A 27,511-nucleotide genomic window follows, 5' to 3' on the forward strand; every position below is an offset into this window, starting at 1 on the left:
GTTTTTCAGAAAAAATCAAAAGATTCCAAAAAAAGGTTAATATTTCGAACTGGTGTTTCTCTGGTCAATACCCAATTATTCTACGAAAAAAAGGGCGTAGAGGTTTTTTAGGAAAGGCTTTCCAGCACCGATTTTTGCAATTAAACCCTTAATTTCAAAACTAGCACGGAAGGTAGTGTTTAAAAAAGACTGGGTAGTTTTAGGCAGCGCAGTTTTTGAGATTTCTAAAACATTTTATCTTGATAGAACGATTAATTTCTGATTTTGCTTAGTAGTTTCCAAGAGAATGAAAGAAATTGGTTTCAAAACCCCCCACTGAAATTATCGAAGGCCGTAGAACATAATATGAAGTGAAAAAAAAGAACAGTCTAATGGACGAAACAGTCACATAGGGGGTAGCTGGTCTTTCTATTGGTACCATTTCCTCTGAAAATCAGTTCGGTGACTCTCGAGAAAATTTAAACGATTTGCGAAGAATTCAAGAAATTTCAAAAACGTCTCGAAAAATCATTATCAAAAAATCAAATCCGTTAGGTTTTCACAAAACCTATTTTTATCAGACAGGATCTAGCCACTATTAAACCAGAAAAAAAAGATTTAATGCTATACAGCAAAATTAAATCAGAAAAACTGCTGCATAAGTGTCAACAAATAAGTGAGCACTTTTATTTGCTACTTGGGCTGGAAAAAAGCAGTCAGTAATATGACATTACGGTCGGCTATATAACTCATTATAAAGCTAGCTAAGGTTCTATATATTCATTTCATAAAGCTTACAGTGCTGCCATTGCTAGGCCTTTTAACATACCAATGTTTTGTTAGCAGAAAGGTCGTTTAGCAGACTGAAACAGTGAATGGCTCAAGGCCCTTTCTTCTAACACGCGATTTGCAAGTATCTTCCATTTGTTCTGCTGCTCTTAAATATGGCTCGAGTGTTGTTTTGCAAGTAAATCAGCGTTTATCGCTACTTTTTTCTAACTTTGTCTTAGAAACACGAGTAATTTGTTGTCAAACCGTGAGATGATTGTCTTGATTTGTGGAAGCTCTATTCCAGAGTCCCCTGTTTTTTAAGTCAGATAATCAATTACGCGTCAGTGGTATCAGTATTATGCTTTCAATTTTAAGAGCTCGGTCTGCTAAAAAACTAAACGGTTGCTGCGCAAGTGCCACACAATTTCTTGATACAGCAGATTTTTTAGGATAAATATTTTCACCTAGTGATTGATTAAGAACTTTCAAGCCATGGAAAAATCTGTTTCCACTTGGCACATCTCGAGATTAAAATGTGACCTCAACACTGATTTATACCATTCAAAGCTAGTCCTGAAATTTCATTTGCAAATTCGCTTCCATGTATTTGCGAAGTAATTTGAAATCATCGATAGCTCAAAAAACTAGGTTTAAAAATAAATTAAGAAAACGAAAGTACAAAATAGACTACAGTTCAGCTCACAAATCAACAAATCAAAGAAACGTCACGAATCAACAAACTTAAGCTGTCGCTCCTATCTGAATTAAGCTCCATCAAACGACAGAAAGTAATCCATATTTTTCAATACTTCACTGAACATTATGAATAGCGATTATTTAAAAATTCAATTCAAGCATACCTTAACTTTCAATTTTTCTCGTTTTTTCATTGAACTAAAGTCTGTTCATTCAGTAAACTTTCCTCAGAAACTGTAAAAGAATCATTCCAGTTTTTTCTTCGAAAGATTCGCACGCCTACTTTACTTTCCTAATTGCACAATAAGCCTGAAAATATCAAGACAGCATTAAGTCCATAATTTAGTTTCATTCCACGTATCCTGTTCAAAGTTTCACGTCTTGTTCAATTCCGTCATCGTCAGCGTAAATGTGTTCTGCCAGTTTCCACACCTGTACAATGTTATCCTCCGACACAGAAGTGAGGAGCCAGGGGTCGGCTGCACTCCAGCAGAAGTCGGATATCTTGGCCGTGTGACCCCCGTGGATGAAGAGTAACTCGGGGGGTCCGTCTTGCTCGTCCTCGGCTGTCTGTTCGTCACCTATTTTGGACAAGTCCCACACAATCAGTCGCTTGTCAGTGCCTACACAAAACACACTTCAATTTGTGCATCTCTAACTATTTCTTCCCTGTTGCAATAGAGGCAGATTCGTTACTAGGTACGAATTTCACATATGCTTAACCGTTAAATTAGTTCTTTATATGTTGGTATGGTTTGTTACTAGGTAATAGAGGGAATTATCTTGGTACAAGTATAAAAGTTTTCTGCCTGAAATCAGCATCAGATTAATCGAATTTTTAAGTTTATTAACTAATTGTTATGACAAAAATGGCATCAAATCGTTATTCTCTTGCATACCAAGGTGTTAGTCGATTATCGACTAACCGCAAAAAAACCGAACAATTGGCAATATAAGAATATTAAAACGTAAGAGAGATAAATTTCGATTGATTAAAACGCAGAAGGAAAACAAGAAAAAGTAATCGCGTAGAGTTCCATGGTAACTTAAGCCTATTCTCCAGCCGACTTAAAATTCTGTCGAAGCAAACTCGCAAACTTCATTCCGACTAAAAGAGGGGCTTCAATATTGATACATCAATTGACTCCATCTGGTACTTCTTTGTGGTAGATGATTTGGCGTAAGAAACATCGGAATACAAAGTGCCTTCGCACTTTCAGTGATAGGAAAAAAAAACATAATAAGAATGTATACTAACTGGAGGACGCGAGAATAGTCTCGTTGTGTGGGGACCAGTTCACTTGGAAGATCTCATCTGTGTGTGCGTTGAACGAGTGCAGCTTCACTTTGGGGTTGCGCAGATCCCACAGGGCGAGGGTCTTGTCAGCCGAACCAGTGGCCAAGATGTTCTCGCTGAATGGGTTGAACGACAGACAGTTCACTTCGGCCTACAAAATAAAACGGATCTCTTTAACTATACCCCCCCCCCCCCCCTCAGGTACCTAGTAACGAATATCCCCCAAAAATAAATTAAAAAAAGGTTAAGCATATGAGAATTTCATAACTAGTACAGAATCTCTCCCCCCACCCCTTTGCAAAAGGGGGATATAGTTGAAGAGATCCAATAAAACTATCGTTTGGTAAGTTATCATGATCGGAATGATCAACTTAAGCTAATTGGGATTAACTCTGTGGAACTCTTGGACCCTTTCGGTGGTCGTGGGGTCGCATCTCGAAGCGGAAATGGAAATAGGGTGTTAAACAGTGGTATTAACCTAGGTTAAACAACAATACTAAGACGATGGGGGTACAATAAGATATTTAAAGTAAGACTAGTAAAAAGGCTGAATAGTTAAAAGGGGTAAAACTCTAAGCTAAACAAAGACTAGTTTAAAAACAAGTTAAGATATACGGTAATAATACGAACTATGCCATTGTTTTTCTGTTCCAAAAGCCATTGCGCTTGGCGGGGTATATTATTTGGCTGGTATAATTTAACTTCAACTACATAAAGACTGTCTCAAGGTTAAAATGATACTACTTGACAGTGGGGGGGGGGGGGGGGGGGGGCTTACACGAATCCACTTCTGCGTTATTTTCCGTTTTAAGTTGGGTATATTCATGCAGAAAGACAGAAACAACGAACTAATTTAATCGCAGGCGAAATAACTTTTTCTTACAGCCAGCATTTTTATAACAATAACTTCTTACTGTGCAACTTTACAAATATTGGATCTATCAGCTCTCATTGACTGTTTAACGCAACTGATACAAAACAAGATTTCATCACTTCAACGGACTGTATTGAAATCAATTCGGGTTCATTTCAATCTATTCGTTAAAAAGCGAACTTAAACAAATTTGATTTCGTTTCTCCCCTCACCTGGTGTGCGTCTATGATGGTGGTGGGCTTGCTGCCCTTGTTCCTCGAGTCCCAAATGAGCAGTTTCTTGTCATCGCCCACTGAGCCGAAGATATGTGCATGCAGCAAGTGCCAACTCACATCCTCAACCACAGACTCATGGCCTGAACAAACAATTCTGAACACTTAAGCTTCTTTACGGGCGCGTAGCGATTAGCATGTGTGCCTATTAGCATGCGATAATTGCTTTTACTATGTGTTCATTCAGAGCAAAAAAAAAACAAACGAGTCAAAATATTTATCTAGCTTTAAATTTCACTTGGTTTGTGAAAACTGGCAAAATGCACACAATTCAAAAATGCACATCTAAGTAAACAAATCTTGTAATGGTGAGCCAGTCAACCGCGTTGTTTTACAAGGACCTGCTAGTCCACACACATGCTAATATGCATGTCCCTGTTATTTCCTTTACTAACAAAGAAGAACTTGCTTTCAGGTACTTAACTATCTCGCCTAAACTTTACTTTGAACAAATATATGGGATTCCTGATAATAAAGATATACTTGCTTTAAATACAAGCCTAGAGTTTTCATACTTAAAGTAAGATAGCAAATCGTTAACGGAAAAATAAATTTGAGCTCCACTTGAAGAAAGTGTTGGAAAAGAGGCGTAAAGGTTCTTTGAATCAAATTTCCAAAAAAAACAGGGGCAAAGCAGCACTTCGCAAACAAAAGGAAAAAATGGCGAAAAGTAGCTTAAAACATTATTTTTTAAAGGGAAATAAGGACTGATTTTAAGAAATGAAATTAAGAAACATTTCCACTAGTGTCGGAGTCTCACCCCGATCTGGAGATCAAGAGACAGATGCTATTTAATTGTCAATATTATACCAGCAAAAAACCACCAAAAGAAAACTTTTAATTGCAAGTTGGGTTGAAAAAAATGTGGTCTTCAAAACATGACACTAAGCTTGCTTCCGTAAAAACGAACGTGAGCAAAAGACTAAAAAGATCTACTGAAAATAAAAAACACCTAAGCGATTCACTTCGTATATTAAAACCTCGTAGCTTACTAGCTCAATTAATCTGCATGCAAACTGAATTGCTAGTTTTTGTAGAAAAAATACAACTTTCTGAAATCTTATGAGACTAGGCTCACTTTTTTTCGTAATTGAGTGAAACTGATTAAGATCTCCGGTGCGTCAAAATCAATTGGGCCTATATAAATTGTCCTTAAAAATCAGCAGGACCTACAAATAGCTGTATGATTTGTACCTGTGAATTTGTTGGTGGCGTCTATGGCCTTGGCCTCCCTGGGTGCCCCGTTGATGTCCCACATGCAGATCATGTGGTCGTCCGAGGAACTCAACAACTTCCCCACCGACTTCACACTCCACGACAGACCATAGCCCTCCTTCTCGTGGCCTGCAATGGGAACACGAACAGTATAACATTAAACAGGGCGAGGTGGCTAAGCCTCCGTCTCTCTTTCGAAAGGTCGAAAGTTCCAGGCCCACCATGATCCGGGCTCATTGCTTGATTAAAGGTCAACACTAGCAAGCCTAGAAAAATACAATCAAAAATGTAGGTCTTAATCAGAGACACAACAACAGTTCTCCATAAAGAGCCGAGCAGCTCTTTTGTTGGTCCTATTCCTTGTAAATAAATTGTCTCAAATTGAAACTTGTCTCAAATTGAAACTCAGACCGTACTTTACCATATATATGTTGTTTAAACAAAAAAAAACAAATTGATATACGTTTAAAACAATTTAAAACAGTCTAAAGATTGTTTGACCTCAGAAAAATTACTACCGACAAAAAATTTGAATTCAACAACCGCATACAAAAAGATGTTTATATAACTTTTGTCTCGAAGTCAAAAAAAATTAAATGCCCCTAAATTAATTATTTTTGCCAATCATCCATTGAAAGGCATACACTTGATAAATATTTTGATGTTGGTTGAAGTGAGCTAACGTGAAACATTAAGCGCAGCAAATGCACACTTTGTGCAAGACTCTCTAAACACGACCGTTGGTCTTCTAAAAATTACACTAATACACGTTTCGGGAAAAATACATAGCAAATTGAGCTTTTCTTTCCTTCTGCCAGAGCTCTCAATGTGAATTATTCGACAAGAGATTGTCGAAAACCTGGAGACAATTAAACCTTAGCTCCAATCCGATGGGAAACTTCTAACTTGTGTCCGACTCAGTTTTATTTCTTTTATTCACTTTGAAGTTATATTCTGACTCTGCTCCAAAATTTAACCTTTCTTATTTCACGGTTGTTTCAAATACTTTTGTTTTTGAATGCGTTATTTTACCATATAAGGTATGAAGAACAAATGCTCTGAGAAAAACTACGTGTACATTTGCTTATCATGTAAAATCTCATTACAAAATTAGTGCAACGTTGCCATTTCAAGGCAAAACTGTGGAATTTACAAGGCAAAACTGTGGAATTTACAAGGCAAAACTATGGAATTTACAAATAAAAACAGTGGAATTTACAAGGCAAAACTGTGGAATTTACGAGGCAAAACTATGGAATTTACAAAGAAAAACAGTGGAATTTACAAGGCAAAACTGTGGAATTTACAAGGCAAAACTGTGGAATTTACAAGGCAAAACTGTGGAATTTACAAGGCAAAACTGTGGAATTTACAAGGCAAAACTGTGGAATTTACAAGTCAAAACTGTGGAATTTACAAGGCAAAACTATGGAATTTACAAAGAAAAACAGTGGAATTTACAAGGCAAAACTGTGGAATTTACAAGGCAAAACTGTGGAATTTACAAAGCAAAACTGTGGAATTTACAAGGCAAAACTGTGGAATTTACAAGGCAAAACAGTGGAATTTACAAGGCAAAACTGTGGAATTTACAAGGCAAAACTGTGGAATTTACAAGGCAAAACTGTAGAATTTACAAGGCAAAACAGTGGAATTTACAAGGCAGAACTGTGGAATTTACAAGAAAAAACAGTGGAATTTACCAGGCAAAACTGTGGAATTTACAAGGCAAAACTGAGGAACTTACAAAGCAAAACTGTGGAATTTACTAGGCAAAACTGTGAAGAAACACCAAATTGTGCATGTAGGTTACTGGAATCCTGCGACAAGCCTTTAAAAGCTAGTAGACGAAAATGATTGCAAAATTTACAGCCATATGCTTGTAGCGTAAATTTTGACGGTATTTAAAAAGTCGGATGCCTCAAATAGTGTACATCTATTTGGATGCCCCAAATAGTGTATTGTACATCTACTCAACCAGACTAAATTTGAGACGAATTACTATCAATTTGCGGAATTTTCTATTTGTGGAACTGAATTTGTGAACAAGGATATACGTTATTCCACTGTAAATGGAATACAATGGCAAATTTTAACACAGAGACCAAGCTGCGCTTGGCAACCACAAGCAAAAACTGGCAAAAGGGACATTTTAATTAGCAAGAAATTAAAAGAAAGAAAACAAGGTTAAAAAACCCAAACGGCAACTAAACATACGCCATCAACTGCCTCCAGCTTTCAAGTCTACTGTCTTAGCAAATGAGCTGAATGAGCATTCTATCATGCAAATACCAGCGACAAATATATTGACTGTATTTACCAAATACAAGCTACATAGGTACTAAATTTGGAACTTTTGAGAAACTGGCACTAATTTATGCGACTTGGGTTACAAAACACTTGCGATATCACACAGGCATAGAATTGCAAGCTATCAGAAAAAAATGAAAAAAAAAATCGAAAAAACCAGAACTATTAAAATTTTATACTATTAATGGAAATGATGGTCAATTTTAGCAAAACACGCCCAGAAACACAATCGTCCACGTTAAGCAAACAATCAGAAGCATCTATCGAGCGGCAATTAAGCCGAAAAAAGTTTTTATAATTAAAATCCTATGTAAACCCTTTGTATATTCAATGAACAAACTCCCATTGAGCCTAAAATAAAAAACAAAACAGCAAAAAACTGAGCGATTAAACACCAAAACGACCTGATTTTGAAAAAACAACAATACTCCATTTTGCTCTTCAAATGACAGAAAATAGTTTGACTAAGCCGATAAAAAGATGAACTTAAAAAATTCAAGCAGAAAAACTTAAAAAGATATATAAAATCTGGATTGGTAAAATTCAAATGTACAGGATTAAATCGGTAAGGCTTTCACTACAATGAAAATTGCTTTGAGAAAAAAACCGTGATGATGCAACTAAGTTCTGACAAATCACAAGCAGACAAACAATAGGCCAACAATTTATTTGAAACTCAAACGTTCCCGCTTGAAAAAACCAGCTCCCAGTGAGATCAAACCTAGGATCTCTGCCATTCCAGGCGTAGTCGTTACCTTAAGACTAAGCGTGCCGGAGAAGCCAGAAAAAAATCATTTTATTAGAAGCCAACTACACACGAATCAAATGTTTTGTTAAACAAGTTGTTAACCTGATAAAAAAAAGTAAGCGTGGCTAACCAAAAGCGTCAAAAAGGCACATTTAACTCCTTCATGTACACGTCTAACTAACAAAATTTGCACCAGATTTCCAGGAAAAAAAGCCGCATCTCACAATCGAAGAAATGTTTCACCATTTGGGATAAACACTAAAGGTGGAGTTGAACCAAAAACTGCAATTGTGCTGAAACATTCCAATTAGATATATCTAGATTCGAAACAACGTTCTCAAAAATATTCCATACCAGACATTTGGTGGCTAAATTTTGTTCTGAATTGGGCATTGAAAGTTTTCCGTGTTTCGGCTTCAGGAAATTTTCAAATTAAAAGAATAAGACAATTGTTTTTCGGCACGTGTTTAAACCTCGATGATTTCCTTATTTGAACTATACTATAATCCAGTTTCATTTTGATCTTAGTTTTTTCCATTAAAGATCAAACGTTAGAAAAAATTATGGAGTACACTAACGGAATCGATGTAACAGTTTGATCTGAAAAATTACAATTACGTTTGGAGAGGAATTAAATCAGATATGCCGTTTCATTGTCCTGCGGAATATGACAATTATTTAATTATCGTAGAAAAAAGGAATTAGGATTATTTTTAGTAGTTTTTGAAGCAATTGATCTTTTATTTTCATCTTCCCCGTGTCTTTCAGAGCATTAAAGATATCCCATTTAGATAGTTTCATGTGTCACGCGCACCAATGGTAAAAAATTATTCAATCTTCAGTCAGAAAATTTATCTCACAAGCGAAAATATCATTTTTATACCTCAAATGGTTCACTTTAATTGAACTACAATGTACTTTAGTGAAACTTTGAGTGGAAGTTTCACCAAAAAGTCGCCCATTATGCTTTCAAACACAGATGCGGATCCTACAATAATTTCTTCTCGTCGAATTCACTGCACACGTGTAATACTTAGCAGCTTTAGCAAGAGTTTGGAGCAGCATTAGTTTAAAGTATTTGTCTCTGGATTCCATGCCACAAAAAAAATCCAAGAACAGCCTTATAGTGGGATCCACGAAACCGTTTTTTTCTGCGGATTCAACTATCAGCTGAATACGCACTGCAGAATACGCACTGCAGAAGTTGGGCGTTTTATTGCAATAAGCATTAAAAATTGAAATGCAAATGTTGGGGGGCGTATTAGGAAAAGAGCCTCATCTTTTGTTTACAATGGAACAATTTTTTTGTGTTTAAAAATATATACAAATTAACCCAATCCCAGAATCTAATACAAAAAGGCCATGCGGCTACCTGTCCTTTTGGTGTTCTTCCAAATAGGGATTTTTAAATCAATTTTGTAAACAAACAATTAGTTCCCTTCAAAACAAATTTATGATTATTATCTTGATCCCCTGCCCTTTCCTTTTACCTTTCAGCCTGAGGTCGGGCGTGCACCCCCCTGTGGGCTCTGGGTCTGCGGGGTACTTGGTGTAGTCGAACACCAACACGTCTGTGCTGGGGGTCTTAGTCGCTATGATCTTGCTGTTCTGCGGCATGTACCTACAAGCAGAAACGCATCAAGTATTTGTGAGGTGACTTGCGATCCGAACATTTAAACCAAATAATTATATGGCACACTTCTATTGACCTTCCTTTTAACAAATAAAACTGAATTGAACTGGAAAACAAATCAGATGTCAAACCGCGAAAAAGAAATCAAACTTAAGCGTGAACAAATTTTAGGACTTTTTCCTGAAAAAAAAACCACACGACGTAAATAAGTGGAAATTTATGTGGTTCATTGGCTTTTAAAAAAAAATTGTCTGATGATGAAACGAAGGTTCGGAAACAATCAAATAGAATATTTCAGAAACCAAACAACTAAGATAGTGACTTCCAGAGGAAGAAAACGATTTCATTATCAAAGAACTTGTTTTTTTTTTTAAAATTATTTAGTTTCATACTGACGAAACGAGTTACATACACCTGTTGAGAACAAAAACTTTTGGAATTTATACTCTCATAGCAATCGGATACTTCCGGTTGTCATAATTCGGCTAAACTTATGCCAATGTTATATTTCCCAAATAGCTTTCCAACTGATTTCAGGACGTTTATAGCGGTTGGGTTGTTTATTTTTAGGTCAAAGTCAGAAATTGGACAGATAAGCCTAATTTTGGCCCTTATTTTCTACAAAATTGGAAATATTTCTCAGTTTTAGAAGAACTCGATTTCATTTAAAGGTCTCTTCCATTGCTTTTTTTCCCTTCGACCGAACAAAAATTATAGTGACTTTAATCTTTTTAATCTTGAGAAATTTGGTTCAAGAAGTACTTTTCGGTAATATTTATCGGCAATTATTCACTTTAAGAACACTTAATTATCTTAGCCTTGTTCTGAATTAGGAAAACAAAACGGTTTTCATGGATTATCGATCAGAAGAAAAAACAACTGTCTGCTACTTCAAAAACTTCCATCAATTACTCATAACCCACTTAAACCTGAAGAACTAAACACTCAAAAAACACCTTTGATAAATTGATAAAAAACAACACTTATACCATCCCTTAAAATCTCTTCACTTGTGGTGAGTTGAAAAGGCTTAAAAATTGGCAAAAATCTGATAATTTGAACACGCCGAGTAGTCGCGCGCGTTCCTCCCTCAAAAATTATTAACCGTGAGAGTCTGACTACAAATTTTGGCAATATTTTTGGTTTCGACCAATCAGGTGCGAGAATTTTCATGTCCGATCTCGTTTCGAGAGTTAGAAACTAGCGCCGTTTAAGTAACTGAAAAAAAAAACATATGTAAGTATTGGCGATGGCAAGTCACAAACCTTGCCCTGTTAACTTCTCCCTCGTGGTTGATCTTATGGACCACCTCGAGTCTGCCTTGTATGGGGCCGAAGTAGCCATAGTTGGCCATAGCTGCATCCTGAGCATTCAGATCCAACACTGCCTCCTCAGTGGGTATTTTGACATTGGCAATCAACAAGTGGTTCTGCTCATCTGTAGTGTGAGTGCCCAAAATCATCTTGTGCAGAGTGTAGTCTAGAAATATGAACATAAGTCGTGCTTTTTATAATTAATGCCAAATCGTCCACTGACTCGAGCAAATAATGGTGCTGTCAGGTTAATTAAGATTTTCTGGCACAGTTTTTTATAAGTAAGTATTTCAACAAAGAAAAATCAAAATAGGGCTACAAACTTCATTCAGATTCACTGACCAAAAAGTATATTATATTGCCAAAAATTAGGCACCAACTAAACAGGCACTAAATTGAGATCATCAAGTTACAACATACTCATTTAGAGATATAAAAAAGCAAAAATTCTGGATCTACTTAACAATCCTACCCTTTCTTGAAAGTGGAGAAGATTGTTAAGTAGATCCAAAATTCTATTTTTTGGCACAAAAATGGGGTAAATTTAAGCATATTCCAAATCATGGTGTAATCTAAAACTGAAAACATGTTTTCCTAAACAAGTTTGAATCAGTATTTTTCAATGTAACCATTTGTGTAACAATACGTAAACTTAAACATGCAGCCACACATGTGTAACAATTAGCTAATAGCATTTTTTAAATCTGGATTCGTCAAACCCACCCGACCTTTTGTTACCTTGTAAAATTCAACCCCCTGTAACTTTACCCCACTTATATTTACATTAACAAGGAAACTAAAAGCAATCACTTCATGATCAAAATGGAAATAAGTTCAGGTGGTCTAATTTCAGAAAATACATTTATACACACAGACTAAAAACAATAAAAGCTAGCAGACAAAAAATCAAACGAGAGCCCTTGAATAAAAAAAAATAAAAATAACAATTACAAAATACTCATGATGTTGACACGAATGATGTTCAATTTGCGGAAATCACGTCTAGCAGTACAATAGCCGGCGTGAAAAAGTATTCAGAAAAATTTATATAGGGGCAACTAAGCCAACAAAACTTGAGTAAACTCCAGTTGAACCGAAAACAAAATCATTGTCATGAAAAAGTTTTGAGCTATAAAGCTCCGAAAATCTATTATTTTGATCCTTTTCTTTCGGAGAGGGGATGTAAAAATATGTTTCCCGTCAAACGACGCAAAATTAGGTCACTAATCCGAAAAACAATCCGAAACCATTTTATTAGCCTAATAAAATGAAAAAAGGAAAATATACGAAGTCAAGGTTAGTATATTTACAAATTACAGGCATAAATCCAAATCACTTGCAACAATTAAAATTCCTTAGAGCACAAAAAATTCTGCGATGTGTCAACTAAGCCGAATAACAAGACAATGAGACAAAAGAGACTGAAGTTTTTTTGAACAGAAACTTTATAGTTCAATAAGAAGGTTCCCGCTAGATTCGAAACTTCGGTACATTAAATTTTCTCCAAATTTAACCTTCTTTTAAGCTGCAGTTTGACGAAATATGTGTGACGTAATATGTGAGCTCGGATGCTTACTACTTTTCAATTAGCCATTTTTGCCATGTAGCCATGTCCGAAAGATAATATTGTACTGAGCTCATAAATAAAAAGATATTTTTACCTGTGACCATTTGCTTAAAGTAATGGGTTTGAGTTTTGGACTGCTTTGGGATACTTGGGATAATTATTGGCGCTATTTACGTGAACGTGGCCATTTTCCGGCCGAAGCTAGACCAGTGGTAATTAATCAAATTAACAGGCAACAACATAGCTATGCAACGAAAAACGAGAGTTCGCTGACTGTTAATTTAAAAAACTAATTCAGTTCTGGGACTTATTATTGTTTTGTTACGTCGTAAAATAAACGGGTTGAGACCGGGTTCGGGTCTGAAAAACGTAGCTCGACTCATCCTCTGACGTAAGCGGCAAGTTAAGCCGACTAAGCAATCATTAAAAAACGTTACTAGATTATTTTTCTGGGTTGGGTAATGTTGCTTCACCCTCAAGCAACGAGCACGGATCATGGTGGGCCTCGAACATCCGACCTTTCGACAGAGAGGCGGAGACGTAACCACTTCACCACCGCTCCCCTATTAGACATTGTATTTAACGTCTCGTATGAGAATTACAAAAAATTGACAAATTTTATCATTTCAAAACCCAAAAAGCACTTCAGATACTTCTAAGTGAACATTCAGAGCTCCGCGCCGATACAAGCAGTCCTGTGTAGTTAATTGAATTAAGTATTGAATGATAAGTTTGCGCTGAAGAATATTGACACACTCAATATGTCAAAGTTGAAAATCTTGCCACACTTTCCTAAACAAACATATGATTGATTTCAAATCATAGGGACTTTCAACAACGGACTTTCATATAAAAAAAAAATCATTTGACTTTTTCATGCTTTTTAATCGCGACATACCAGCTAAAAAAGAATATCTCTTTATAAAACTGTAAATGAATACTCCTCTAACTTTGCAAAAAGAGAAAAACAAACAGAGTTAAATTTTCAACTGTGTTAGCTAATTTTGATAGGGAACAGAAGATTCAGGGTTCGACGTCCAAAATTGGAGGCCTTTAAAAGCAATCAAAACTAAATTTCTCTGAAGTCTCGGGCTTGCAAGAAGATAAATCATACGGTGAAACAATCGAAAGTTTTTACATACTAACCAGGCAATCATATCATCATATCAGTAACAACATAAAAATAGTGAACGGTTTCGGTTTGATGGGACTTGGTTCGAAAAACTTAAAATAAGTTTGACACGAGCGGGATTCAAACCTGAGTGTTCTGTTTTGTTCACATCTGGCATCCACTGAACTGTGAGACTGGGCCACTCTAGTGCATGGGCCATGACCATGTCATATAGAAAAGGGACATTCCTCTTCCACACTTTGAAGTCCTCCAGAGTTTTCATCTCATCCGAGGACATTGAGGTCGCACTTGTCTCCGATTTCACTTCGGATGACGTCATTTCTGATGCTGACAGTTGTCTAGTGTCACTTAATTGAAGGATAAAGTGTGATCAACACCACTCAGAATCTGAAAACATTCACTCATTGATGCTATGTTTACTTATTTTTCCGTAGGTAATTTTGTCACTGAAATGTACGAGAAACACGACTACCAGCTATAAATAAGCTTTAAGTATTTATAGAGCGGCCACTAAGCCGACAATTCATGCAATAAAAAATGCTATAAGAAAATGTAGTCATAAAAACATTAAGCGTTTAAGTTTTTAAAATTTTAACTTTACACCACGAACAATCCGAACAATTTTAACTAACAAAACCAATTTTTGTCCTTCTAATGACACAAAATAAGTTGAATGAGCCGTTAAACTTAAGCTGAAACCATTCGGACCAAAAAAAAGCTTTTAGTGAAAACACAACAAAAGGAAAACATAAAAAGTCAGGGTTGGAAAATAACACATAAGACGATTAAGTCAACAACGATTGCAACTACAATGAAAAATGCCATTAGCTCAAGAAGAATCCGCAATGTTACAACTAAGCAGCCAAAAAATAGCAGACAGACGGAAGTTTGGCATTTCAATTTTTCCCGGAAAGAAACTTTCAACTTCATACATACAATCAGACTCAAATCCGAACCTAAGGGTGCTAAGGCCAATTAGAAAAAGACATAATCTTGATTATGTAGGATCTGGTTGAAATAGTTCCTGCTTGAAAAATGGAGAGAACATCCAATAAGCCAATGAAATTACAAAATAAATATACCGATTTTATTCAAAATAGATGTTTTAGCAGTAGTTCACTTTTTTAATTTACAATGGTAGAAAAAGAACGGATTGAGCGGAAAAAAAATGCAGCTTCATCTTAGATAAACTGTTTTTACCTTCAACGCGTTAAGCTTCGTCGTAAATAATAGTTGACTTTCGAAGACAAATGGTTTTGGTTTTTTCTCCAGATTTAATGAAGTTTGATTTGGCCATTTTTTAAGAAATTTTTACACCGTCTGAAAAATATCGTTGCTTTGATCCCAAAAATTAAAAGATTTTTAACCTGTGCTCATTTTTCACTCAGTAATGGAGTTCAATTTTTGAACTGCCTAGGCCAATTTGGGATAAATAATTGCGCTATTTACAAGTTTTTGACCATTTTCAGAAAGTTGTAATAAAAATTACAAATTATAGGGATGATTTAACAACACTTGCAGCACCAAACAAGCTTCCTTGCAGCTCAAGAAACATATGGCAACTAAGCAGACGAACATAAGCAAACAAACGAAAAATCAACAAATAAATTTTTCACTGAATTGAAAATAAACAAGGTCCAGCCGAGACTCCAACCCGATGCAAAGGCATCTGTGTTACCTCTAGGCCAAGTGGGAAGGACTCTGAAAAGTGCTAAGGCTTAAAATAAAAGCTGATCCCAAAATTGGAACTTATCCCACAGCTTATTCAACTCGAAAAAAAATCTATCATCATCAATGTATAGGAGTTACTTCAAACCATTCGCATAATTTTTTTGTACTAGCCATGGACTCCGCGAGTGAAAACTGATTGGAACTTCAGTTTAAGTCAGTTGCTGCCGTTCGTTGTTTTGAAGCTTGAATTAGTACTTCATTGGCTATAATAAAAAAAAACGTTTTAAAAACATTCAAAAACACTGCACAAAAAATAAACCAAAATTGAGCCTCCTTCTTATATACTTAATTATGACTATATAAAGTATTTACTCAGAGGCGAAGCTACGCTTGGCAAACACTAACGAGAAAATGACAAAAAAGCAGCACTATAAAGTGAAATAAGAAAAGATAGAAATAAGCTTAGAAAACGAAAATTTTTTAGAGTTCCCTGTCTTCACATCTGCGCCACGAGCCCTTGACGAGTAAAACACGAGTAAAACAGCTACATATGCTAATAAATTTCCAATCCCATGCAGCTAAGGTGGCAGCACCAAATACCAAAAGACACAATTTGCATGTAATAATTTGTGGAATATAACAAATTGAAGGCAGCCGCACTAACTTTGCATGTCATAAATTGAACTATATAAAGCCAAATTATGTATAAAGTATGCATTTTTAAAAAATGCGCGGGATATTGTGCTGGAAAATTTTTGAAATATGGTTTTTATTGTCCTGTTGTTTAAAACAAATAGCTTTTTTCGGATCATTTGATGAATTGAAAATGCATCAACTGTGATAACTTATTACTAATCGAGTGTCAAAGCGCATGCTATCAAAAGCTGTAAAGGTTCCAACAGAATTGGCACCATCATTTCGACTTAGGTTGGGGAAAAATACTCTTGTTTTTACACTACGCTCGCTAAAGCTCACAATTGTAAGATCTAGCTAATCAGGAACAATTAAAACATATCGGATCATTTGATGAGTTGAAAAGACATCAAATGTGTTAACTTATTACTAATCGAGTGTCAAAGCGCATGCTATCAAAAGCCGTAATGATCCCAACAGAAGTGGGACCATTATTTGCGACTTCCATTGGAAAAAAAGAATAGTCGTACTATTACACTACGCTCGCTACAGCTCACAAGCGTAAAAACTTACCAATCAGGAACAATTGAATCATATAAAAATCCGGAAAAATATACTTATCTGATCAGTTTAATTGACCAGACGGCATGAAAGACATATTGAAATAATGTTGATCTCATCTTAATTTCGCTTTTACCAGAAATATTGAGACAACAAACATTGAGAGCAGGACTAAAACAAGACTGGACTAACGACTAGCACGAATCTGACCGCAAAAATGATAACGTGACAAGCATACGGTGTATTAGGACAGAAACTACTCAACAAGACTGCTCGTATCAGGGCGAAGCCCTGAATGTTCTGACTTCTTTTAAGAATTTATGGAGCAGTAACAACATTAAAAAACTAGGCTCTTTTTCCTTTTCCCCCCACCTCACATATCATCAATTTTATGTTGTAACGAGGAGTTTTACAAGGTTAAGTATGAAGACCAAATATGTTTGTCATAGCCTAATTAGTTCGCATACCAATTTTTGTAACAATAGGATGATGTGAACAAAATTATACTATTAAAATTTCGCTGAAGTGGGGAAAAGGAAAAAGAGCCAAAAATTAAATGTAATAAAATTAAATGAAAAAATTTTTTTTTTCTTAAATTTGAATTTTATTTATGAAAATTATCCCCCCACACGCCTTATAAACTACAAAAGATAAGACTTCGATCGTTGTAACAAATCAATTAAGGCAAATAAGCTTCTTTCTACCAATTTGGAACGAATTCTAAGACGGATTAAATCTCCGCTCACGCGTTAATAGCGCGAAATATATCGCGCGTTAATTGTCCCAAATTGGCCAAAATGAAAATCTTTAAACCCTCATAACCTTACGAAAAATGATCACAAGTGAAATATTTTTTCAAATTAACCTTAGGACAACAATACCTTTCGAACGAGGTAAATAAAAATCCGTCAAAAATGACTAGCTAAAAAGTCGAAATTTGTTTGAAGGAAAAAAACCCACCCCGAGCGCAAATATTCCGTTACTTTCGTATCGAAAGTCGGAACAATAAGTGAGCCCCTCGGACTAATCTTACGACACTAAACAGAAACTTCAGTCCAAATTGAAACTAGCAGTTAACATTTTTTCTGGTTATTTGTTGTGGTCAACTTTCGTTATTTCATGGATTTGAAAATTAAAAATCAAACCGCAAAAAAATCAAATTCGAGCGTGAACAACTTCTAAGACATTTTCCTGAAAAAAAATTAAGATGTCAAAAAACGTGTGTTAACTTCGTTTTTCGTATGTTGACACTGCAAAAACCACGATTCATGCAAACGGTTAAGCATTTGAGCGGAATTTGCACCTATTATCGGATGCGGCTCCTTTTGCAACAAGGAAGGGGGGTAGCAAAGAGATCCGAAAACAGTTTTTACTGATTTATTGTGAAATCTGACTTAAGAAGAGGAACTGCCTTCTTCGGATCCGACGAGTCTAACTGCCTCAGACATAATCGAAACTGCGATTCCAACTGATCCAAGCGATCAATGTCGCTTTTGCTCAGTGTATTTTTCAGTAATGCATCCCAGCCATTGAATTTGAACCATTTCAACGAAGGGTGAGACGACAAAAAAGCCATTTTCCGAGCGCCCTCTTTGCGCCCCTCGCAGAAAAAAAATCGATTCGACTTCAAAACTGAAAAAACAGACTGAAAGCTTGCCCGTTTCAGTTGAAATGACTGATTAGCAAATTTTTATACTCGCTTTTTCTACCTGATATTGTATTCGTTTACATTTTTTGGGTCGAATAAATTTATAAAACCCAAGAATGGCAGGACAAAATAGTCCAAGCACAGTGTGACACACTTCGGCAATCATCCAAAGGAAACCAAAATGCTGCCGATTTCAATCTGGCTTGTTCTCCAGTGGTGAAGTTCTCCCGAAGCCTCGACATCCAATCATCTGCCACGTAGTTCGTAACATACAGGTGTTGTAAACCCTTACAAATGTCAAAAAAAAGTGGAAACCTGTTAGATGTAATGAAAGTATGACACGATTCAGACAGATTGAATTCTTTTATTTGCTCAGCGGGATCGTCATACTGACATGTCAAACAAGTCGTGTTTAGAACCCAATTGAAAATACGTCAAAATGAATAATGGACAGAAAAAGTCACACCTCAAGACAGATTTTTTAAAAACATCTTTGATTTAAATTGAATGAGGAAAAACAAGAAAGTATTAGCAACACTGTAGAGTTTAGTCTGGAAAAAACATCGAAACTTACTGCATGATTTTGCGGTAAAGCAAAACGCCGCAAAATTTTAATGCATCAAGTTGAATTGAAATTTTTGGTCAAAAAAGGGTCTTAATAGTGATTTAGGAGAGCTCAGAAAATGAATTTGGTCGACCAAGAAAAAAGTTAGACAAAATTTTTGGAACTTTTTTGAAAATCCCTCCCCCTCACCTCTTTCCTCGAGATTAAGAAAATCCTAGATCCGCCTGCTCAGAAACCTAATAGCTTGGAAAGCCTTGCAAAATTTGAAACTAAAACGTCTAGCATCAAATTCCAAGCCGAATCATCGGACCAATATTTATTATTGATTGTTAAGACCACTCAGCCAGGACACGGCTTCTTGCTTAAAAAAAGAAAACCATGTGCTTTTAAAAAAAAGATATGGGTAAATCAACAGTTGTATAATGAGCGCACTAAAATAATCGACTCTAGTTCGCAACAATATAATTTAGCAATTCTTATCATATTAAAAACCTTACTACTGATGAGAAGCTCCTGAAAACCAGCAAAAACGATAAACAGAGGTTTGAAAAAAGAAAAAAAACAAGACAAATGACTACCGAAATCAGACCAGGGAACTACAGAAATTGAGTTACAGGCTTTCACAGGTGCATATACAAAGCAGTCCCCTACAAAACAATCTCGTCCGAAAGATCGAAAAAATTTCTAAAAAACAGTCCCATACAAAACAATCCAAAACCATTTGAATGTTTTGATCTTGAACTTTCGAATAAGTATCTTCTGAACCTCTCATTTAGAACATTAATCGCATTGAGCATATTATTTTAACAATTGTTTATGATGATATCAAATAAGGAGTGATTTGATGAGGGGATGGGTGGAGAGGCTTTGGCGGACGCCCTTCCTACCCCATCCCCCCTCAGAGATTCGACCTCCTCGCCAGCCAAACCATTTGGAATTATTTTACTCAGAGGCGAATAATTTCTGAAAAAGAAGTTGAAAATTTACTTGAAACTTCTGAAAAAAAAAAACAGTTTGAAAAAATTACTTGAATAAATATCTTGAAATGTTGAAAAAGATACAGCTACAAAAACTTCAAGGTTGTATAGAAGGAAGTTCATAAACCGCCTAAAAAGAATTGAAAACCAATTACCAAGCGTCCACAAATTTTTGGTCGAAACCTTTTGAGACGAAAACAAAACTGTTGTCATAAAAACTTCATAAGTTTTAAAAATTTTTACGACCCATCGAATCTGAAATACATGATCGCATGCAAATATATTTGCCCTCAAAAATATTCAATAAAAGTTGACTGAGCCGACACAACACAAGCTAAAACTGTTTAAATGTTTTAAAAAAATGAAAAAAAAACCAAATATCAAACTTGGTAAATTTACAAATTATTGAACTTTCAGTTGTGGTAAAAAATTGTTCAAATTGGAACAAAACACATACTCTAGAAAATAAGCAAATAAAACCACTATCAGCTAAAAAAAACGCGTTTAAAAAAAACAAATCAACCGACAGAAAATAGGACGTAAACCACGAACCCACAAAAATTGCGACATTTTTTGAAAAAACAATTACAACCTGAAACGGATTTTACCTAATTACAGCTTCAACTATAGTAGTTTTATTGAAATTTTCATCAAGTTGAGCATGTCGGAAGATGAAGGAGTCCACGAGATATGAAATGAGTCCTGCAAACAAAGTTGTTAACGAGAAAAAGTCTAGTACCCGATTGTAATACCCTTGCTTATCGCAAGAGTAATGATATCCATTTTCGGCCGATCAACTTTAATTTTCTTACATATATTAATATATGCTAAATACGAGGGGAGCGCGCGTCACAAAAACGCAATTTTTGGTCAAAACTTACAAAAAACCAAAAAAGGCATAAAAATTTGATAAAATGGGGTCTTTATAGTGTTCTCGAAGCGCTCGGAAAACAAATGAGTTAGAACTAAAAATTTTTCAAAAAATCCGCTACCCCCCTTCAAGAAAATAATAGATCCGACCCTGGTATCACAAAGGTTTGTTTGTTAATATCCTCGGCTCGCTTTCCTTAAGACTTCATAAAAATTGGGCTACTTTAAACCGGACATTTTAAACTAATATTTGGCAATGAAAGATGGAACAAAAAGAACAGCCCAATTACACTATCAAACGCATATTCAGTGTTCTATCATTAAAACACTATTTTCAAAAACGCTTAGCCAACCCTTTCTAGCAAAAGAATTTTTACATCGACCACAAGCAATGATCTGAGCTACTTTTGCCTTCGTTCGATGTTATAACTTACTTCAGAAATTTAACATCGACCGAAGCCTAGCACAGAATTTTACGTGGGGCTCGGTCTAGTGTACAGCAAAGCTCCAATCTAGACCTAAACAGGATTGACCCAAAAGTCTCAAACAAATGCATTGTTTGCAATCTAGGGCCACATGGCCTGACCTGACCCCTTCGTGAAGCTCATGATAGGTCATAGTAACTGAGCTCTTAGTTCGCAGTAACTGAGTACCCAATACGCCGCTTTTCGCCGAACGCTTTCAATTACTTTTCTATCCGTATTTGAGGACTACCAGGCGTGCTATGCATAGTTAATGTGATTGGGACGACCATTGATTTGTACATTTTACACCTGGCGCTGACTGAAAAGTGTGGTGAACAATTGTGCTTTTTTTTCACCAACCGAAAGCTCTTTTTCCATCTAATAACATCATCCCCATTGCTGGTCTTTATTATTGGGGTACCCATCTCGTTTTGTTCATTTAGTGCTTTCGCGCCTCGGTTCACAATGGAGATTGATGAGCTGAGATGTAAATTTAATTGTAACATCATGTTATCCAGTTCAGCCTTGGTATGAACCCAGGCTCAATTTGTCTACCCAGGAAGTCTTCTGTTATATTGTTTTCCCTGATAGTACTGACTCAAGTCTTTCCTGTTCTTTCCCTCATTCAGTCTTCCTTGCCCTTGCAGAGCTGCCACTTCCCATTTCACAAGAAACGAATCAAACATTTATAAATTCTAGAAGTAGATTGACTACCGCCAACTACAATGATAATCATGCTGTCTTGTCTTTTAGAAGAAAAAAAAACAGCTTGATTATTACATGAATTCTTTCGACTGATTGTTTTTGCCTTTTGGTGACAATGTTTTGCATATCAATTTCATACCAAAAATGACGTCCCTTATGACGTCTATTATTTTCAGGTATTCCATCAAAGAAACGTTTAAAATCTATACAAGGAAAGAAGGCATCAGTAGCTGTCTTGAAGTTATGTGACAACTGGATGTTATCAAGTGCTTAGTTGCTAACAAACTTGCCATACGTCGTTTACATTGGCGTATACTTTACAGAATCAGTAAAATTTAAAACAAAGAGCCCTAAGCAACAAAAAAATTCAGGCAGAACCTAGTTTTATAAAAAGATGATCGACGATAAGTTATTCAAAATATCGCGGAAAACTCGGTAGATGGCGGATGACAGAGGCTACATCTGCTAATACAATAAAGAAGTCACTGACCAAACAAAACCGGGCCACCAGAATACTCTTCTACTGAAAATGCCAATGTCGGATGGATGGAAATTCGGGTCAAACTCTGCGCTCGATCCCTTGAGTTCAAATAACATAAAATCAGTATACGGGCAATTTTTTTTGAAATTAAAAAACTTAAAATTTGTGAAGCTTTTTATCTAAGATTTTTTGATCTATGAAAAAGTTGCAAAAATAGTCGTATCTCGTAAGCTAAAAAAATATCGGATTCATAATAAGAAAGAAAGAAAGAATTTATTTTTCCGATTGATAAATATAGTCATTAGCAAAACAAAAGTAATTTCATCAATGCATTTATCATCGGAATGGACAACTAACGAGACCATTGGTCCACATAAATGTTGCCCTTATATAGCACACATACTGAAATTAACATCAAACAAAAGAAAGAAAATAAGTTTTTTTTTTTTTTTTGTTTTTTTTTTTAATGAAGAAATTAACAAAAAAAACAAAAAAATACGTGATTTTGATTTTTACCTAATTGAAAACATATTGTTCTTCATAGCGCTACCTATAGCAGTTCAGCTGATGCTCCGGCATGGGAACACGTCGCTTCAAAAAAACAAACAAAAATTAAAAAAAAAAAAATGAAGAAAATTTTATAAGTTTTCGGGAAAATAATTATTGAGAAAAAATTCAAAAAATCATAAAAAGGACCATATCTCCTAAACTAAAAAGTTCTGGAGGGTCATATTTTTTCACATAAATCGCAACCTATAGTTGATTGTCCTGTAGCATTTAACCAAGGTACTGAAATTACACAAAAATTAAAAACTGAAAACTAAAGTTGCCAGCTCGTTGTTACCTAGCAGGTATCCATTCTTAAATTTATGATAAAAACTTGTAATTTTTCCAATTTTTGCATTTTCTATCCCATCTTCGAGTAAGCCTCTAGTTTTCAATACGTTGTAAAGCCTAGACCCCCGATAGGCAATTGATTGCCGTTCAAATCGTTTTTTTCTAAATGATTCTTTAAGGAGGTTTAAATTAGCCCTACGCGTTACTTTAATGGGATTTTCGAATTCAAACACATTATTCAAAAAATCCTCACTGTGTAGTTTGTTTACTGATCGGAGTACAAATTTTAGTAATTCATACACATGAAGCTCGTGTACGGTTAGCAGTTGATTTCTAATAAAAATGTCATCCGATTGTTCGCGACGATTTCGGAAGTAAATCAATTTTAAGATCTTTCTTTGAAGTAAATCGGCATTAAAGAAGAGTAGCTGCAACAACCGTAAACAAGAATACCGTATTGGATAGTTGATTTAATGTTAGTTCGATAGTAGTCTAAAAGCTGATGACGTGGAGCAAAATACCGTAATTTTGAAATAATGCCTGACTGTTTCGCTAATCGCATTCTTACATAATCAATTTGCGAAAAGAAGGATAATTTTGAGTCTACATATATCCCTAGGTATTTACAAACAGGTTCAGTTTTAATAGCACAGCTGTTTAATTGAAAGGTCATTGAATTGGAAGTCTTAATATTCATTTGTACTGTTTTATCCATATTAATAACTAATTTATTGGCATTTAGCCAGTAGTTCAAGTAAGAGATGTCATTTTCAATTGCAACATTTACTTGTCCTAAAGCAGTGACATTGGTGTCGTCTGCAAAGAGGACAACTTCAGATGATTTGCAAACATGAGGAAGGTCATTTATATATATAAGAAAGAGTAAGGGACCCAAAATTGATCCTTGAGGAACACCGCATTTTATAGAAGACCAGTTTGAAGAAACGCCATTTATTTCTACACGTTGTTTTCTGTTCTTTAAATACGATTCAAACCAATCATAAGTAATTCCTCTGATTCAATAGGACTCTAACTTCTGTAATAAAAGAGAATGTTCAATTGTATCAAATGCTTTTTTCAAATCAAAAAAGAAAGTAACAACATTTTGATTACCACATGACCGCATTTTTTCAGTAAAATCAACGAGTGCGTCTATTGTACTATGCTTTGACCGAAACCCAAATTGTCTACTATAAATAAGTGAGAATTTTTCAAGATAATTGTAAATACGAGTGTACATGGCTCTTTCAAATATTTTACTCCAGACAATTAAAAGCGATATTGGTCGGTAATTATTCTCATCAAATCTGGAACCACTTTTATGCATGGGTATGACTTTTGCTCTTTTTAATTTATCAGGAAAAATGCCTTGGCTGAAGGATTTATTTATTAACAATTTATTTATTAACGGAACGGTAGCAGATACCGACAATTTAACTAAAATGTTATTAATATTGTCATCACCCGACGACGATTTATTATCAAGTTTGTTAATTATTTGTTCTACTTCAAGTTCAGTAACCTGATAAAGAAACATTGAGTGTCCCACTTGTTTAAGAGGTGGTAATGGTAGACAGTCCATGTCTTTTTTAAGTTGAGTGCCAATTTCGGAGAAAAAAACATTAAATCGTTCAGCAACATCAAAAGTTGATGGAGTTACAGAGTGCTGCTGACATGACTCTAGTATTGGTACGTTTGCATCATATATATTTTTACCACTTAAATCATTGAGTAATTTATATGTTTGTCTTGAGTCCCCAATACATGCAGAGAATTTGTAACGGTAAAACTTCCGTTTTGCCCCTTTAATTTCTTTTTCTAGCTTAAATCTTAAGTTCTTAAAATTTTCCAATAAATTGGATTTATTTGGTTGACATTTCCATGAACGATGTGCTGTTTCTTTTGGTTCTTAAATTTTTCAATTTGTTGTTGAACCATTTCGGTTTTTTTAAATCAGTAATTGTGTTTTCCCGCATGGGTGCAAAATTTGTGGTAACTTTATTAAAAACCGCAGAAAAAATGTTAAATGCTGCTGATGGATCTGCAATATTGCAGATTTCTAACTCTTTTTCATTCAGTTCAATTTGCAATGAGTTTATGTACTTATTGGATTTATCTTTATCTTTGACAAAATTAAGGTCACGAAAAGTCTGAGTTTTTTCATTTTTTAAACTAGGTGGAGTCCATTACAAGAGGACAGGAAAATGATCAGAGAAATTTTGGTATTCTAAAGTGTGTTGATAGGCTTCATTCGGGTTTTGATAAATGAAATGATCTAGACAAGTGTTTGATGTTTGAGTAACTCTTGTTGCTTTTGTATCACCTAGTTCGAATCCATTTGCAAAAATACAGTTCATGTAATTGTTCGATAGTTGATTAATCTTTGATATGTCAATGTTAATGTCGCCACAGATTATAAAAGGAGTTGATGGCGAATAGTTTTCTTCTAAAAAATTCTCGAATGTATCTATGAACCGTAGTTTGTTAATTCTAGAAGGGTTGTAGATTACTGCTACTTTGAATTGGTAGTTATCTTTTTCAATAACCACTAGAATGCATTCCTCGAGGGTTGTGCTGATTTGTTTTATAAGCTTGAAATCTTTGTGTATTTGTATCATTACTCCGCCTCCGCGAGTTTTACGGTTGCATGTTGCAAACTTATTGTAACCATCAATGAGATAGCATTTATTATCATCATTTTCTGTTAGCCACGTTTCTGATAGGCATAGAATGGGGGAGGAGACTCAAGACTATATACTAGTGCTTCCAATTCGTTAAAATGACCTTTCAAAGAGCGAACATTTATATGTAGCACAGAAAATTTAGGTTCCGGAGGGGGCCTCCGGTTGGTTGAAAACACCAGTGAAGCAATTTATAACATCATTATAATAGTAACCAAGTGTGTGACCACCCTCATAGAGCCCAGTAATTTTATTTGTATAGTTGTCATTTCTGTACTGGAAAAATATATTGCCCTCTCTGGACCAAGCGGAAGCGATGCGCTCATCTGTTTTCATCAATTTTAGAAAGTCGAGTCTCGCCTTGGTAAGATCTTCGAATATTTTCACCTCTTTCATGCCCTCAGTCTCATTTAGCTGGCGTTTCTTCTTCAATATATCTATTTTAGCTGTTCTGCGACAAAAACGAACAATTATTGGCTTTGTGGTGCCCCGACCCGGCAGGCGATGAGCAACAGATATGTCTTGCTTGTTGACGCTTGAACCGATTTCATTTTCATTTGCAATTTTAATCACTTTGTTTGCTGTCTCTTCATTGGATTCTTGCGTTCCAGTATCGCTCGCTACACCGATAATCCGGATACTTTCTCTTCGAGTGTAGCTTTCCACCATCTCAGCTTCTGACAGACTTTTGAGGTAGCAGCGTGCTTCTTACGCAGATAATTGAGCTTTAACTTCGGAGAGAATTTGTTTCTTCATGTCTTCCATTGCATCCGTGACCATAGTCTTCATCAGCTCTTTCATCTCATTTTTCAGGTTTCCAAACATTATTGGGATAATTTCGTTGATTGATGTTTTGATGGTAGTTTGGATTAATTGCACTAGGTTGTTATCAGCAGTTGTCTCCTGTTCTATGAGGCTCAGCACCGCACATCCCCGTTTACTGCATGACTTTGGGATGGGCGTCATACCTTGGTACCTTAGTGCGGGAATATCTTCGGTATTGGTTTCAGCTTCAGTATGCATTTGCAATATGTTGTTTGAATCAGCATCAGCATTAGGGATATTGTCAGGTTGGGTATCAGTCATGATCATTTACTGCCTCTATTTAATAAGTTTATCACAACAATTAGGCTATTGGAGGCCAAACTCGCAACTACCTGGAAAATCCTGAAAGCATCTCACAATCGGGTCGCTAATTTCAAAATGACTGAATTAAACACAGAATTCAAGCTTGAAAACTGAAAAAAATATATACATTTTACTTTACGATGTAGCTTAAACGTGAAAACTTCTTTAGTGAAACATGCAAAAAATAAGTTGAAAGCTTAAACTTGGAAAGATAGTGAAGCCCGCATTTATTAATATCAAATACAAGCATAAAAGATAGATAGATTGTGAAATTTTGATAAATCAAGTTTTCTGAAAATTTTTGACATAATCATAAGAAACGTCATATCTCGGAAATTAAAAAGATTTTAGCAGTCATATCCGAGGCAAAGTTTCCAACGCCTGAGAGAAGTCTGACAGCACTTTACACAACAGAGTTGCGAATTTCAATTTTGTATGTAATTTGTTTGAAAAATTTTGAAAAGATCATAAGAACGTCATATA

The 27,511-nt window shown here is 35.5% G+C and overlaps 1 protein-coding gene across 1 annotated transcript; it reads right to left on the reverse strand.

Moving 5' to 3' along the window:
* Window positions 1-1,395: 1,395 nt before the first annotated feature.
* LOC134855203 (chromatin assembly factor 1 p55 subunit-like) lies at window positions 1,396-27,029 on the reverse strand. The gene is made up of 8 exons (XM_063871649.1): window positions 27,001-27,029; window positions 13,934-14,193; window positions 11,061-11,274; window positions 9,653-9,783; window positions 5,084-5,233; window positions 3,830-3,972; window positions 2,705-2,894; window positions 1,396-2,069 (listed from the first exon to the last, which is right to left on the reverse strand). The coding sequence occupies exons 2-8, from the start codon at window positions 14,124-14,126 to the stop codon at window positions 1,813-1,815; spliced, it is 1,278 nt and encodes a 425-aa protein (XP_063727719.1). The 5' UTR covers window positions 14,127-14,193; window positions 27,001-27,029; the 3' UTR covers window positions 1,396-1,812.
* Window positions 27,030-27,511: the final 482 nt, after the last annotated feature.

This window comes from Symsagittifera roscoffensis, chromosome 10 (assembly GCF_963678635.1).
Source record: "Symsagittifera roscoffensis chromosome 10, txSymRosc1.1, whole genome shotgun sequence".
In the NCBI taxonomy this organism is placed as follows: domain Eukaryota; kingdom Metazoa; phylum Xenacoelomorpha; order Acoela; family Convolutidae; genus Symsagittifera; species Symsagittifera roscoffensis.

Bases quoted from the DNA above. Each gene is read 5' to 3' on its own strand.
- LOC134855203 (XM_063871649.1), bottom strand. From the start codon at position 14,126: ATGACGTCATCCGAAGTGAAATCGGAGACAAGTGCGACCTCAATGTCC. The intron at 5,234-9,652 runs GTAAAAGGAAAG...TTCCCATTGCAG, and splicing joins GCCCGACCTCAGGCTGAAAG to GCCACGAGAAGGAGGGCTAT. The intron at 3,973-5,083 runs GTACAAATCATA...TTGTTTGTTCAG, and splicing joins CGCCACCAACAAATTCACAG to GCCATGAGTCTGTGGTTGAG.